General features: G+C 40.6%; 3 protein-coding genes across 4 annotated transcripts; 1 reads left to right on the top strand and 2 right to left on the bottom strand.

Moving 5' to 3' along the window:
• Positions 1-2,087: 2,087 nt before the first annotated feature.
• Positions 2,088-5,425, bottom strand: LOC135626505 (manganese-dependent ADP-ribose/CDP-alcohol diphosphatase-like). The gene is made up of 2 exons (XM_065131868.1): positions 5,190-5,425; positions 2,088-3,313 (listed from the first exon to the last, which is right to left on the bottom strand). Exon 2 carries the CDS (start codon positions 3,265-3,267, stop codon positions 2,326-2,328), a length of 942 nt encoding a protein of 313 aa, XP_064987940.1. The 5' UTR covers positions 3,268-3,313; positions 5,190-5,425; the 3' UTR covers positions 2,088-2,325.
• Positions 5,426-5,586: 161 nt separating this feature from the next.
• Positions 5,587-9,451, bottom strand: LOC135626504 (proline transporter 2-like). The gene is made up of 8 exons (XM_065131867.1): positions 9,221-9,451; positions 8,579-8,803; positions 7,432-7,526; positions 6,766-6,952; positions 6,565-6,689; positions 6,275-6,490; positions 5,962-6,192; positions 5,587-5,875 (listed from the first exon to the last, which is right to left on the bottom strand). The coding sequence occupies exons 1-8, from the start codon at positions 9,354-9,356 to the stop codon at positions 5,726-5,728; spliced, it is 1,365 nt and encodes a 454-aa protein (XP_064987939.1). The 5' UTR covers positions 9,357-9,451; the 3' UTR covers positions 5,587-5,725.
• Positions 9,452-10,954: 1,503 nt separating this feature from the next.
• Positions 10,955-16,196, top strand: LOC135627370 (thiol protease SEN102-like). 2 transcript variants are annotated; one of them, XR_010492594.1, is made up of 2 exons: positions 10,955-11,479; positions 13,860-15,625. XR_010492594.1 is itself a non-coding variant. In XM_065133450.1 (2 exons), exon 2 carries the CDS (start codon positions 15,662-15,664, stop codon positions 16,097-16,099), a length of 438 nt encoding a protein of 145 aa, XP_064989522.1. In that variant the 5' UTR covers positions 10,983-11,479; positions 15,646-15,661; the 3' UTR covers positions 16,100-16,196. The 2 variants fall into 2 exon arrangements, 1 of the variants encoding a protein (XP_064989522.1); XM_065133450.1 differs by lacking the exon at positions 13,860-15,625 and adding an exon at positions 15,646-16,196 and having other exon boundaries at positions 10,983-11,479.
• Positions 16,197-16,303: the final 107 nt, after the last annotated feature.

Genomic DNA, 16,303 nt, shown 5'->3' with positions numbered 1-16,303 from the left:
AATATGACTGACACGTAAGCCCAACAGGGCCCGACGAATTCAGCAATAATAGTTCAGGTAACCAAATCGAGTGGTGGGAAACAGTATCGACTGTAATGGGCTAAGTTGGACCCGACGCGAATAAATCGTGTCAAACGCGAACCCGGTTCGGTCAAAATTGAGTCGATGATGACCCAATCGAACCACTCCTGAACGCACTTTGACGCGTCTACTCTCGATTAATTAGAAAAGAATTAAATTTCGATATTAACATATTCTCTTATTAACTCTTGTTCTCTTGATTCATTCTTATGTAAACTTGACTACCATCATTTCAAATCATGATCAACAATTAGGGTTGGATAATAATCTGAGTGGCAAGCAATTATTAGGAGATTTTTACTACTTGCCAACTTTGAGATTTTTTATCCAATTTTAATCATCAATCTTATCAAATTTAATCTCAAACAAAGCTTATAGATTTTGCAATTAACATGATAAGATCCATTGGTAAACATGTATTTCAAATTATCTGCATCATCGTCAAATCTCAATATAAATTAAAATGTATGTAGTGTGATAAGCTAACATTTGATTTGGACTCATCATCTCACATCTTTAGGGAAAATGTATCCCGATGAATATTGAATTTATACGTCTTTTGTATGTCTTTTGTTCTCCTACTTTTCAACTATAGGATTAACATTTTAGTCATATGTGATTTTATCCTTTCAGAAATCGTAAATTCCAGAAAACACCTTTAAAGACAAAGATAATCCAACGGATTTATAAATTTTTGATTCTTTTACTCCTCGATCAATTCCGTTTTAAACTTCTTTTTTATCTATGTTCTAAAGAAGCAGTAAAACATCTTCTAAACATTGTTGCACAATCGATACGTTGTGGAGATGCCAGGTCCTATGTTCCTTGTAAGAATGTCTTCTACACAGTACTATATAATGGAAGGAAGCCAGTTTAGAAAACACATATGGTGCATCGATGATTTGTAAGATTTGAATTAACTTTCCCTGTGAGGCAAGCTGGTGATTCTGCAGACTTGTATCATTGCAGCCAAGGCTTGTTTTATTTAACCAGCACAGCTGCAGTGGCATCTTAACTGTAGTTATTGAAGGTGTTGTCATCTGCTATAAGTACCAGCATCTGTATCAGGGAAATTACAGGGAATAAGATATTATAGTGGTCTTTCTTGATTGTGCATTCTGATTATTGACCAGTGCAATAGCATCTTTAGATCGCAGAACTTGTTGATCCCATGTTAAAGAAGTCATCAAAGTGATGGATCAGCTAATTCACAAAAAAGATCATCCATCAGTTGTTTTTAGTTGGCTTCCATGCAAATCAAATTTAAGCTCAAGTTGCTAGAGTCATGCATAAACAACTTAATGCTGCTTATGTTCTATGACCTCTTCTGGAGCTACCATGCATCAGTTCTTTAATTTGATTAAAGAATAAAATATAACCCTACTCCTAAAAGATTAGATACCAAACTGGTGCTAAATAAACATGTTCATGGTCATTTTTTCTTGTATATATGTGCTACTCCTTTTAACTGTAGATGGTATGGAATCATGCACTGGTTTGTTCTTTAGACATTTGTAATGGGAGAGAATTCTAAATAGCACTCTTGTAAAGTAGGTTCTTTCAACATGAAACTTTATATGCCTTGTAGCAAAAGCAGTTTAACAATTAATACTTAGCTAATCAGTGATTAAAAAAATCTAGTTGTACAAACAAATAAGGTTAAATGATAAAGCACTACAAATTTATGGGAGAAACCTTAGCTTTCAGATTCTGACACTATGATCTTCTTTCTATGGCAAAACAAGAACAATTCTTTAAATATCTTCTGATTAACTTCATAGCAGACAATGAACTAAATTAGTTGATAATGACATCCTTGTCCACCACAATATTTGTTTCACAGAACAGGAAAAAAAAAGTCTTTAGCTCAACCTGTACTTGAATTGAGTATAATAAACATACCGCATGTAGCTAAAAGTCAAGTGACAAAATCAGTAAATAAACACCAGAGCAATCACCCTGATTGAGTATAGAACACAATATCAAGCATAACAATCAGATGACCATTGTGGAATGCCAAGAATGCATTTATTTTGAACGACCAAATGTTTACAAATATTTGTTTATAATAATAATTATCTGAACAAGGTAAAGCTAATGACTAAGCTTTTTTCATGGACATCTTTATTAATTATATATGTTTTACAGTTGGAATCTGTTAAAAAGCATGATTAAGTAAATTTCATCCTTCAAACAAGGAAAACTATCATCAAGGATATATTCCATATTTTTGCTTGTTCCTAGTTAGTTGAAAATCATCTCAGTACTCATCATTCTGTCGGTACCTATAAGAGAGAGTCTGTCATGATACACATCTATATACCCATATGCATTTGATTCAGGAGGGCACTCTAGGGCAGCCTCGAAAACACGATGATGAATGCCAAGGGAGTCGACAGTGTAACCACCTTTATGATCATGACCTGCAAAGCAAGCCTTCACACATTTATAGCTGTGTATCAAATTCAGTACCTCTTCATAGTCCCACAGGAGTGCCTTGGCTGATGCAGCTTTAGGATGCAAAGGAAGGTGGCAACATATAACAACCTTCTGTTCATTCTTGGTGGAATCTTTAAGGACATCATCAAGCCAAAGCAGCTGTTCCTTCCCAATAGCACCATTGAACATCAAGAATCTTTTCTCAAGGCCTACCATGCCATTTGGGCTGTTTTTATCAGAATTAGGGTTCTTTGCCTCCAAAATCTGCATAGCTGCCAATGCATTCGGGTGACCCAATGGCCAACCAATTGTGCTAATCTCATAGGCATCCAAAACAATAAACCTATACCCAGGACATGGGGAGAAGTCATAATATGCATGGTCGTGAACAGAGGGCATATTTAACAATGAGATTAATTTGCTGCGTGGAAGATTGTAAAGGCAGTGATTGCCTATCATATGATAGGTGGGACCATTAAATCTGTCAAATTCTTTCACGACTTTCTGCACAGTGATTAGTGACTTGTCCTTGGGACAGAACCCATCAACAATATCCCCAAAGTTCATCAAGAATTGGAGCTTCTTGTGATCATTCCACTTACTTATGGCTCTTTGTAACACTTGCATGCTGTGACGATAGTATCGAGGGACACCAGAAAATGAGTGACCATCAGGGATATCAGCATACTGGACATCTGATATAACCCCAAAGGAGAATAGAGGCTGTAATCCAGCTAAAGTAGCCATTTGTGCAGCCGGTTGTAGCAAATCACGGGCAGACCCTATAGGATCTCTGCAACAGGTATTGTTCAGAGAAAATTAAACATGTAACAGCATCTGAATGCACAATAATTATATTTATAAACTTCTAAGTAGCAATATGAAACAAGTACAACTACACCGTGAAAAGGTCTAGGTTCTTAACAAAATTAAAATATAACTCACAAGGTCAGAAGGTCTTACCATTTCAGTAGGAGATTAGAGGAAAAACTAAGGTCATACAAGCGATACTTCATAGTTGTAATGTGCTATGCATGTCAGCATGCAAACAAGCTGTAGCAAAAGATTAACATTAAGACTAGTCGAACCCATGTTTATGATTATTTCTTAAGGGTCATTTCCATCTTATAAGTCACTATCACACATGCAAAATGACACAAGGAAAATCATGATCAGGTCAGCCATTTTTACTAAAGAGTATATGTATTGTTTCTTACATCTTCCTCACCTTCTTTTTTCTTTTGAGGAACTTTCACGATCAATTATAAACTGCATAAATAAAAGATACCGAGTATGCATTCTACAGAAACATGAAAGAGAAGATTAGGTAAAGCGAATGAATGATAACACAGGCATCAAACATAGAATTGAATGCATGCAAATAAGGAAATATAAGAAAAACAAATGATTCCTAAAAGCAATGGGATGACTTCAATCCTGGTGGTAAAGATAAACTAAAGTGTGTAGTCGGAGAAGACAAACAGACAATGCAAATGTAATAAATATAAGATGCTTACGACACTAATGCGATTGCTATCATGATACGTAATGTTTCTAAACGCAGAGGAGCTTGATCAGCTAAGATCTCTATTACATCGATGAAAGATGATTTTAAGATGTAAGCAACATGCGTGTGGACCACCCAAAGCAAATTTAATCTTCCATCTCCCACCGAAACAGTAAATCCATTATAAAGTGCAGAGAACAGGAAGACCATATGTCCACTTTTGCTCATTTTTCAAGAACAGAAAAGATAGTCTAATAATTCAACTTTTTTTGTCTGTGCAGTAATCAAATAAATAGACAGGAATGAATTTTGAGAGGTCCTCATGTTAATTTTTCATCACAGTAAAAAATTGCATCTGAATTAAGAATAAAAACTGCTCTGAATGAACTGATTGACAAAGCTGACAAATTGAAGTGACTATGGAGCCCATGGCAAACTCAAAACTAGGAATGATCCGTAATAATGCTGGATTCTGGGACATGAAAGCAGCAAATTTATTGGAAAAAAAGAAACCAGAACTTAGAACCAAACCCCTGGCATTGGGCACCAACAGACTTCTAACAAAAAACTAAATCCAGGGCTGATTAAAATTTCCCTCAATTAATTTTCCCCTTATTTTGCTTTCAGATTTTCTCGACCGAGTGTTATGGCGGCAATAGCATCTGGTACCAAAATTGATAAACATGAATGACCTCCCTTGACAGAAGCAACATCTATCCATCACAAGTCTCTTAATTCTTGCCTCAAAAGGATAATGTGACAACATTTAATCTAGGGCATAAAGAAAATTTGGCAGAGTTCACATAATGAGAACTCACCTTTCACTTGTTATAACGATTTCTACCTTGAAAAGAATAATCCCTTGACAAAGAAAACAATTACCTGATCTATCAACATGCACAAATGAAATAAATTTGTCTGAATATTAAGTTCCAGATGTGAAAATAATCTTCCAGCTAAAATTGCTCCTTTCTTTCGTAAATTGGGGGAGAATAACAATACATTTTAACCATGTTCCACCTAGCGCGAGAAATGGTTAAATCAACGATCATTCCTTACGGGTCTCTTTTTGCAACAAAAGGAAGGAAAACATCAACCAATCGCACAATTATCGCTTTCTTGGACGCAAACAGGACAAAGACATAAGGAAAAAGAATTAAACCTTTGGCAAGTAATTGGGCCAGGGATCGATCTTGTTCCAGATCACGCCGATGAATGAGGAAAGCAAGAAAGCTGGCGAGGGACGGAACGGTGGATGTTTTCGGGAGCGAAGCTGGGAATTTTATGCTCGTTCGCTTCGTAAGCCAAGAAGAGATCTCCCAAATCTGTGGACCGGATTCCACGGCATTTGAACCCGTGAACCCGTGAGGCGTTCGCTATCGACCGAAGGCATTCCGGTCTACCGGTTCGGCTCAATTCTTCAATGGTCTTCTAAACCGTAGATAACTTCAATGGTCTTCTCATGAGCTCTAATTAATTATTATTGATGCGTACGAATCCAAAAGAAATCTAAACTGGCAGAACGAAATTGAGATTTTATGATCATCTTTAAGAAACAATTTATAACATAAACCACAATTTATATGTTGCTTTAGAGACATAAAGTTGGTGGTGCAATAACATGTTTATCCTTCCCATAAACCATTGCATCATACGTTGACTCGGTTGACTATCCTGGTGTTGTCGTTCTTTCTCTGATCATGTATCTGCAAAGAAATGGTATATCCTAGTGTTTTGTATGATCAAGCGCACTGCCGCGGCTGTTGTCACAATGGACATAAGCGAGAAGAAGAAGATGTTGGCCCAGTGCCATGCCTTCTCCTCTCTCCCGGCCGTCTTCCCTCTGACCTGATGACGAGGATAGCCTCAACTTCAAGAATCTCTTGGGGAAGCGAGAGCAAGAATAATGGAGGAGGAATCAGGAGCTGCCTTACCTTGATGAAAACCATGCTGGGGAACACGAAGGTCAGCGGGAAGAGCGTGAAAGATCCGAACAGGTTCACGAAGTCTCCCATGAAGGGGAACAAGGCGGTGACGAAGGTGTTCAGCCCGAAGACCAGCGCACGTAGCGCGAACCGACGACGAAGGTTGGCTTTGGAGAACATCCCTTCGTCGAGCTTCTGGAACTTGGTGTCAAGCGCTTCATGAATTGGTGCACAGAACATCTGATTGCATGGAGATAAAGCACAAAGTTTGGCATGGGATCGAACTATGATTCGGATAATGGATTGGTAGAACAGAACTCACATGCTGGGAGACGACACTCTGCAAGAAGGCAGTGGAATTGATCAGCACATTTCCCCATCTTGGTCCGCTCAACTGATACGGAAGGTACTCCGAAACAGAGGAGCCATAAGCCCAGTATCCGGCGATGCTGATGCCATAGTAGACTGCAAGGCCAACTGTGTATTGCATCATCAGAGCCTTTCTCATGTTAGCCACGACCGGCTTGCGCAGAGTCGACTGTAGCACAGTGATGATCTAATGAGCATAGCCAAGCAGTGATTCTAGCAAACCCAGTCGGTCTTCTTTCTCACCTGGATCTCCGGTAGCAGGCCAGAGGTGTTGCAGACGAGAATAGCGGCAATGGCGCCAAAGGCATTGAAGACCTTCTCTACTTCACTTCCATGGATGTTGTAATCCTTGGTTTTGTTCGCTTTCCCTTCATTTAGTTGTGCTTCTCAACGTAAGATGCATGCTGTCAGATAAACACAGTGGAAGGTGGAGGGGAAGAGTACCATCTTTGACGAGGATTGCCACAAGAACGACATCGTAAGTTACGGTGAGCACTGCGGAGGTTGCCAGCCAATTCCTCATGGCTGACATCGTTGGGACAAAGTACGCAAAGATGAAGTAGACAACACCAGTTGCCAAGATGAAAACTTGGAGCCTCAGAGGTGAGTTGCTGAACTCCAAGTTGATCTCCTGTGCAGAAGGTTGAGTGGAGAGCGAGTGAATACTTGATCACAGTGGAAGCTGAAGACATGATCACATATCTGCATATCGGACATCTGACAGTCTCCATTTCCTTTGAACAAGCTTGAGCAAAGAAACTCAAGTTGCATCTGCTCAAACATGCCTACTTGAGTTGCCATGATCCCTTAGAACTATTACTCTAGAAAATAACAGTGTAACTTTTGTCTCTTCCAAACATCTTCTTTTAGTCTGTTGCATTAAGCTAATCATATTTGAAGTTCAACTATGAAAGACCTTTAACTATGTATTCTCCCTTCCTTTAGCTGTGTCTATCTTTACATGTATAATAAATAAAGACAGATTTTGGATCAAGACAGACTCTTACAATAAGTTAAAGTGCCTCTCTAAAGGTTTCCCATTTGAGGAGACAGACAAATTCAAGGAACATGCTCATGATTCTGATATGGATATCAGCTGAAGTGAGATACCTTCAAAGCCCTTCCTCCCAGAAGAATGAAACCCATGTTACCAAGAAGCAAGGTCATGAACTGCAGGAACCATGTGAGGTAATACATTCTCCTACCTGCAAATTAGAGACAAGTTTGTCAGCAATTTTCAGTGCAACACCTCTCTAGTTTTGGTCTCTCTTTTGTCACAAAATCATGTGCCAGATTTTCTAAGATTTGATCTTAATATATTAGATACGTCCACCATTAAAATTGTGTCCTGGTCACTCAGGTAAACAAGGAAATTGCCTTAAAATTGGAAGAGGTTATGAGCAAAGCAAGTAGTGCTCATATTATATTGGTATGAGGAACTCAAAGACTATCCCAAGCCCGGAAGAAGCCATGGAAGATGGAAGATGGAAGCGTCAGATAGCCACAAGCTTCCAAGGTAATGGTCGACGTAGCATCACATGGCTTACTAAATCCAAAGGGAAATAATTGCTTTGGCCCCATGCAATGATATGTTTGACTACAGTGGTTTTAGATCTTGTGGACAAGCGAAAGAAACGAATCATCAAACCGCACCAAAGAGAAAAAGTAAGAATCCCAGTGATTCATAGGCACCGATTGGTGGCGTTCAGTGAACTGCGCTCTGCATGATCCACCATTGAAGTCCAACCGGAGGGTAAAGTTCCAATCTTTCTGCCGTAAGAGGGTCCATGTTCAAGCTCATCCTCTTTTGGTGAAGAAGAAGAAGAAGAAGAAGAAGAAGAAGAAGAAGAAGAAGACAGGCAGCTAAATTTTATGAACATGAATCCAAGACTAATATGTACAGTATCGGCTGCAATGACGTACTTTTGCTGGTTGATCATTTGAGAACGCAATCGGAGTGACACTTATGGAAAGGTTCCCGTGAAGAGATAAGCTTTTTTTTCTTATCACCTTTAGTTCAACCTCAAAAGATGGAAGGCCACTTACTCCGAGGTTCCATGTTATTGGCCCTAATATAGATGATAAGATGATACCACTACTCTTTCCCTGTGCCTTTTAGTCAAAATCCTCCCATTTCCACAGGCGTGGGAGTCATCCATCGGTGCATGTCCCACCAGTTAAAGAGTGAAGAAGAATCATGCAGTCTTCTTCGTCTCTTCTTCTGCAGATTCTATGAGAGAGTGAGAGAGGGAAGTACCGAAGACGAAGCCCATGAGGTCCCTGTATCTGATGAAGCGGTGGCCGTCGATAACATGGAGTCCAGACAAGAGCCAGTTTGCGTAGTAGGCAAAGGCTCCTATAACAGCAAGGCAGGTGAGACCCCATGCCCATCCCAAAGGCACCAGCATCAGGTTAGAGAAGCTCAAAACATAGGCACAGTTGAATCCAGTCACTATCATCAGCCCTACTTGTTGCCATGAATCTGCAGCCGGCATCAACAATCCATGACTAGAAAATAAATAACATAACCTACAAGAAAAAGCCAAGAATTCCAAAACTACAGCAACCAATGAGCATAGAAAACTTGCAGTGCAGCTGCTGCACCTTTCTAATTGCCCCAAGCCAGTGAAAGACATCTAGAAGTACTGTTGACAATGAATAAACGTGAAACTTATTCCATGAAGACAAAGTCAAACAGCCGGTCTTGCAAGGAATCTCATGAGGAAAAGAAAGACTCATTTGTCGAGGAATCTATGGTTTACTGTAGTTATGAAGCATGTCTTGCAGAGAAGGGGATCACAAAGAGAGAAGTGGTGTAGGAAGCCAAAAACGAAAGGAAAGGAAGGAAACATGCATGGGGTGTGTGTGTGTGTGTATCGATCGAAAGTTGATGACAGACCTTTATCAACAGCATGAGCTGAGGTAATCACATATTCTTGCTGCTTCTGGCTCTCCGCAGGTGCTTGGCCTGACTCCAGGCTGAGTTCTTCCACTCCATTCCCCACCACAAACTCTGTTGGACCTGCTTGATCCATCTCTCTCTCTCTCTCTCTCTCTCTCTCTCTCTCTCTCTCTTACATACAGGTAGGGAACAGTAGTAACAGTATACCTTGGAGAGAAGATGGAGAAGAGCTTTCTTGCACTGGCGGATTATAAATAGACAGATTTAAGCGGTGTTCTCGGCCGTCCAACCTTCGTCTCTCGCGTTCCATACTTTGAATCACAGCTGTGGAGACTGTACAGCCGCTTGTTGATTGGTCCACACGTGTGGGGATAGCATGGGCCTGACGAGCCACTCAATCCTTGCGTGGCATCTTGTATCAGTCTTTCACGTTCGGCAGATAAGAATACATAAATAGCTTGAGGTCTTTACTTGCACTATTGTAACTTTCTTCTTCTTATACATCCAACTTTCTATTTCTTTTCCTGTGACACTCTCACTCCTCAGCATCAGAAAACGTCGAGATTAGTGAAAGGTCCGATGCGCCGACGCTCCTTCTTTGAATCCACTACAGATATAACTTTGACGGAGATCAGCTTTCTCAATGTAGATTTCTTCTTGGCCTTGAATGATGTGATACAAATGCAAAAGGAGACTCACTGTTGCAATCACTGCCCTTGCTGAATGGGCTTATCTATCTCTTCGTCAATGGATGGAAATCCACGGAGCCAAGAATGGAAAATTCTCGGTCGTATCTGTCATCTTCTCTCACTAATTTCGATGTCAGATTTCGATCTGCCGACGAATGCGACTCTTTAGATATGTTTTCCTTGCCAAACAAATGCTTCAGTGGGATCTACCTGAAATATTTTTCGTGTCTTCTTGTAAAGCATGAAGTTTTTCTTGCATATATGTAGTTAATGAACTTAAACATCCTAACAACATGAACAAGGAGCTAAAACATGCAGATTATACTGTTCTAAGACTGACTGGAAACAGGAGAATGAAGCCCGAGAGGAGATTTACTAGGCTCAACAGCTGTAGCTTCTGTAGTGTTCCTTCCAAAAGGATTCCAAAGTTGGTGCAGGTCGGCTCAACCGATCATGGCAGGGAGGGAGTAAAGTTAGAGATTGTTAGGCTATTAGGCCTGTTGGCATTCAGCCAGTTCATGGCATCCTTTTGGGATGAGAATACAAAAGCTACATCCAGCTTCAAGCTTCAATTGTGAGGATTCAAGTTGCACTGAAGCAAGTCAATTTCATGGTTTTCTAATCCATAAATCTTTTTGAGTTTTATAAGAATATATATACATGGAACTTTAATTTAGTTTAGGAGACAATATATGTAATTTTTGTAGTTTTTCATATTGTCTTAAAACATCTATAATTGACTGTCTTAAATCACATACATACATATCCATCGAGAGCTTATATACGGAATATCTTATTTGATTTGGAATTTTTGTATATTATTTGCCTTAAGGAATTTATTGATTTGATGTGAAGTATTTATTATTTGTTAGTCCTCCTAAAGTCAATTAACATTATAAAAGATATTCCAATTCATACGCAAATAAGGTTGCAAATCTCACATCCGACCCGATTCGGGCCAAGATTGGGTTCCCCGAGTCGACTCGTGACTCAAAATGCGCTCCCGTCGTGGCCAAGTTTCGGTTCGCCGAGTCGACTCGTGATTCAACTTCGAATCCCGACTCCCATCAAAAACCCTCTCCTCTTCTCGGCTCTTCCCTATCTCCCTCTCTCTCTCTCTCTCTCTCTCTCTCTCTCCTCCCTCTTCAATGGCGTCACTCCTTCGCGATCTCCTCCTCAAGAAACCGCCTCCTCGTCGTGCTCTCCGCTTCCTCGTCTCTTTTGACGAGCTCCCTACTCCCGATCCCTATCTCTCTCCTCTCCCGCACCAAAACCCTCCCCAAAGATCGCCTCTCCTCCCTCCTCTCCCCGATGCCGCCGCCGGAGGAGGGCCGCCGCCCTCGCTCCGCCACACCCTTCAGGCGTACCCTGCTTTCCCCCACTGTTTCCTTGCCGCCCCGATCAATGTCCCCTCGCCAGATGGACCGGCCGATCTCGACGGTGACGGCAGCGGCGGCACGACGACCGTGTGGGCAGATAGCGTGAAGAAGAAGAGGAAGAGGAAGATGAACAAGCACAAGCAAAGGAAGTTGAGGAAGCGCCTCCGTTACAAGGCAAAATAGATCTGGTTAGAGATTATCAGATTAAAGTTTCAAGTTTTCCTCGCTTTTGCGTCTATCTTGACTTGGATGTGGTTGATTGATTGCGCCCTTTCGAAAACATAAGATGGGTAGGAGAAGTATTACTCCCATTTATTGGTTCAGGATACAGTATGTTGCGGTACTTAGTCAATGCAATCTTTCCTCAGTAAACTCTTTCACCTGAAGGAAGAAATCGCAACTCATTCTAAAACGATGTGTAACAACTTCTAATTCCATATTTATGACCATGTCTTTTTGCTGCATCCATGTGATACCTTATTATATCCGTCAACAGTATCTATCTACTGATAACTGGATGTAATTTTCTCTTGCTTATTTGTGATGTGGATGCTGTAGCATTACCTGCACACAGACAATGGCTCAAATTGTGGCTTTGAGCAAATGTTCTGCGGAGTGCCTTTCGGTCAACAAGAATCTATAACTTGACATGATATGTAATGTTTGGCTACCCTGTTTGCCTGATTCTCCACATTTGTGGACAGGGAAATAGAGCTCATGATTCCTGTATGCACTGCTAGGGGCTTTTCTGTTAAAAGGTTTGTTTTGTGTCATGGTTTGGTAGCTCTTATAGCAAACCATGGATGAATTGTGAGGTTATAGAACTATAAGTTGTAGATGAGAATGGTCTATGTTTCTGTGCCAAGGATAAAGCCACAGAAATGACTTATGTTTAATGAATTGTTTTTCTTATGCTCTATTTCACTTGATTTTGTTGGCTCTAGGATTTGGCCCTTGTCTATTTCATTTGTTATTTTTATACTGAAACTCGAATTAAACTTTAGGTTTTTTTTAATTGATAAATTTTTGTAGTGCTTGTTCCGAGACCTGTAAGGCTAATCCTGTTGTAGAAAGAATTCCTTGTCAACTGCAGTTTAAGCTATTCAATATGAAAAGCAGCCATTAGCAGCAATAACAACTGATCCGTAAATCAATTGTACCTCTACCTCCCATCATTTCACAATATACAACGGATCATTCGGTATTAGAAGTTTTGATCAGCCAAAAATGCTTTGACCATCCAAGCAGAGGACATATATAAATCCTTGGTATATATATAAGTCTAAGAGATATCTTAGAAAAGATTGCTCTCATTTGGAACCATACCTAAAATTTATATTTTGTGAGAACGATAATAGGACACCTGAAAAGGATAGAATCTTAACGAATATATCAAGGTTGTAATCTGCTTCAATTGAGCCTTGACCTAGATTATGAGTCAACATAAAGTGAGAGCAATCTGATGTGGTTAGTTATAATGAACCTGTGAAGGAAGATTTTGTCAAATGATTACGGAATATTGTAGATGTTAACTTTTGCCAGAAATAACTGTTAAGTTGGAGATGAAGAAAGGCTTTCATTAGCTAGGTTGCTTGATTGACATGAATGGTGGTAATTGCACTTCATTTCTTGGTGCAATTTTTATATTAAATTCTCATAAGAGGTTCTGTTTGATGTTATATACCTAAGTAGATAGAATATTGGGACCTTGTCATTTTTGCAAGCCCCCACAGGATAGTCATTGACCTCTGTGATGGGTCAATATGAAGGCAACTTAATGCAGGTAATGGGCAAAACAAATCAAGAAAGCCAAGACCATGGTTTTGAGTTGGTTGTTCTAGGCAAAAGACTATATTGATTAGTATCCAGCATTCGAGAAACTTTAGCTGAAGATGCAGTTTTCTCATTTTCTGATCTAATACAGCATAGATTATGAGTTGTCATGTTTCACGTTCAATCCTGTTTATCAGTTAATAAACTAATGATCGAGTAAACAACAAGAGACTTGAGTGAATTGTTTTTTTACCAGGTCTCATTAGGACCATTTATTTGCAAAAGAGAACCTGATGTCTTTTTAGGGAGGGGTGGAGCAAATGGTTGATGAACTGAGTCTTTACCGCATCAAATAGAACAAAAAATTTGGCTGTTTCCTTGTTTTCCTTATCTTTTCTCGTTCTTCTTTGTTCTTTCTTCTATTGTTCTACTGGTTTTCTTCTTCTATGGCTGCTTATACTATGAAGCAATTTGATCTTCTTCTTGTTTAATCATAATAGCCCTTATCAACATTGTGTTTAACTTAATGGAAGTACCGTTTTGTCCATTTTGTCTTAAGAACCATCATGTTTCTGTCATTTTACTGGTTCAACGGATATATACCTGCACCTTCTGACTCTTGATGCACACTCATCTATCTAGATTTTATACCAGAAACCAGAATACTTGCCCATCTTCGCTTGTCCGTATAGCTTATATGACAATCTTAGAGAGAAAAGTTCTGCAGTTTTAAGTTGTTTGCCACTTTGCCTAGATACAAAACTTATGGCTGCCTCATACACTTTCCTGCTTTAGGGAATTTGAGCTCTGCATCGGTCGTCACATTGTTGACATTAAGGACTGAAGAACTTGTGTCCAGCATGGATGTTTTGATGAAAGTTTGTTGATACTTCCAGATACCATTATGATTCTAGGGTAGATTGGCAAGCCTGGGACTGCCAATCTTGAAAATTTTATAAATTACGAGAGAACCGTTATATGAAAGCTTTGCAAACTTATTGATGGTGTGTTGAGGTTGCCTGCAGCCAAAGCATCTGAATTCGGAAAACGGGTGTATTCCATCTCTTATCTTTTCGGGTTTTTTATTTCTTGGCTACGACTTGCTCAGTTTCCTTCTTATATCAGTTGATTGGTTGATCAGTTTAAACAGCTCCTTTTATGCACATAATTTTCTTGCTAAACAGAGCATGTGGGTTGATTTATGTGATCAAGGTTTCCTCTTTACTTGATCATCATCTCCTCACCTCATCTTCCTTCTGTTGGAATGGCAATAAAGAAATGTTCTTTCTTCTTTGTTCTGTTTTTTGAATCATGGGGTTGATTTATGTGATCAAGGTTTCCTCTTTGCTTGATCATCATCTCCTCATAATCTTGTTCTTCGGTCTGTTGGAATGGCAATCAAGAAATGTTCTTTCTTCTTTGTTCTGTTTTCTGAATCATGGTCAGTCCCTTGTGGTAAGAAATCCTCAAAAGTCCAACAGTGTGTCTTTGCTTGTTAGCTCAGTTGACGCATGCACAATTACACAGCGCTGGTTGGTTGTTCATAGGGAAGATAACATTACCAACTCGTCCTTGTTGATAGGAAAAATAAAGTGCTGTCTACTCGTCCCGTCACCTAGTCCAAGGCATGGGCAATTAGGCCCACTCGTAAGAGAACGCTTGTACGCATTAAAACCAATCAGCATGGCTCAACATCCCTAGCTCTTCCTTATGGACGAAAGGCACGGGGGATCATCCCCTGCCTATCCAAGATAGGTCAAGAGTCATATCATCATAGTCATCCTCCGAAGGACGTGCTCATCAGTTACGACTATCGATAATCCCCGAGTCAAGTAGGAGATATCCTAACTCATCGTTGGTCTCACGTCATCAATCGCTTAGGTATAAAACCCAAGCTCCTAAACCAAACAAGGGCAAGCGGGCTCTATCCGAACTCTTTTGAGCTACTAAACTCTTTGCACCTACTCTACTGACTTGAGTGTCGGAAGGGTCGGGTCGAGATATCTCTTGACGCTAATCGCTTATGTAGGACCCAGGCATGCCTAAAGAGCACCTCAGAGTGATTCTAAACGCTTCTAGAAGGTCAAGACACACCTCGGGACAACCCCGAGCTTCCTCTAACAGATAAGTCGCTCCCTGAGACGATCGATGGATCAATCGTCGAGACCTTGCAACATCTCGGGAGTCCACTTGCCACCTCGATTGCCCACTCGAGCCGTCTCTCTCACCCCGATATGAGATCTTACAATGGATCCGTGACTTCGGGATCAAACCGGAGGATGTTTCGTCATCCCTATTATTTTGTTTGCTTGCAATTATTGTGTTATCTGTAAATGAAATCTCAATTACAACTCTCCTACTTGCATTATCACTCTACTTTTCCTGTGCAAGTGGCTTTTGCATTGCCACATCTGATTACAACTTTTCTTATGATGATATTAACATGTAGATAATATGGTCTGTGAGATAATTAGTATTATGATATGAGGAGAATTAGAGAAATTTAAGTAAAGAGGAAGCTTCTCGTTGCAAGCTTCCTCTCCGTCTATAACAACCAAAGCTTCACTCTATGGATTCCCAGTACTCAAGTGGGCACGATGGAGAGCGTCTTCTCGCCGGTGCTCGCTTCTGCGTTCGCACGAGCCATCCCGTTCGGCGACAAGGACTTGGCGTCGGAGGAGAGCCTGTGGGACTCGTACGAGCGGTGGCGGAGCCACCACAGGGTGTCGCGGCACCCCGACGAGGCGCGGAAGCAGTTCGACGAGTTCAGGGAGAACGAGGAGTTCATCCACGCCTTCAATAATAAGGAGACTCCCTACAAGCTCGGGCTCAACGGGTTCGCCGACATGGCGAACGAGGACTTCCGAAGCTGGTCCACTGGCTCCGACGTGCACCGTCTCCGGGGACGAAGACGACACCGCTCGGGTGAAGAACTCGTGGGGAGAGCGAGGCTACATCAGGATGCGGTGTGGCATCGCCACGGAAGCTTCTTATCCCATCAAAACATCAGCCAATCTTTCAAGGATGAACTTTGAAGGCAAATATCATGTAATTCATACGCTTGGAAGATATTGACAATAGATCAATCAATCATATGCACACTCCAGTGGAACAAATCGAAGTTTCTATTTCCCTTCTTTTGATGCATGCATGATTCTTCAGGTTTCAATGGTCTCAACCATCTCCTTAAATCCATTCACCCAAGTAAGAAGAAGAATCTTTAATGAGGTTGCTTACAC

This window comes from Musa acuminata, chromosome BXJ2-11 (genome assembly GCF_036884655.1).
Source record: "Musa acuminata AAA Group cultivar baxijiao chromosome BXJ2-11, Cavendish_Baxijiao_AAA, whole genome shotgun sequence".
NCBI lineage: Eukaryota > Viridiplantae > Streptophyta > Magnoliopsida > Zingiberales > Musaceae > Musa > Musa acuminata.
Note: the sequence above shows the minus strand (reverse complement) of the source record. Positions and strands in the feature narration are given on the sequence as shown.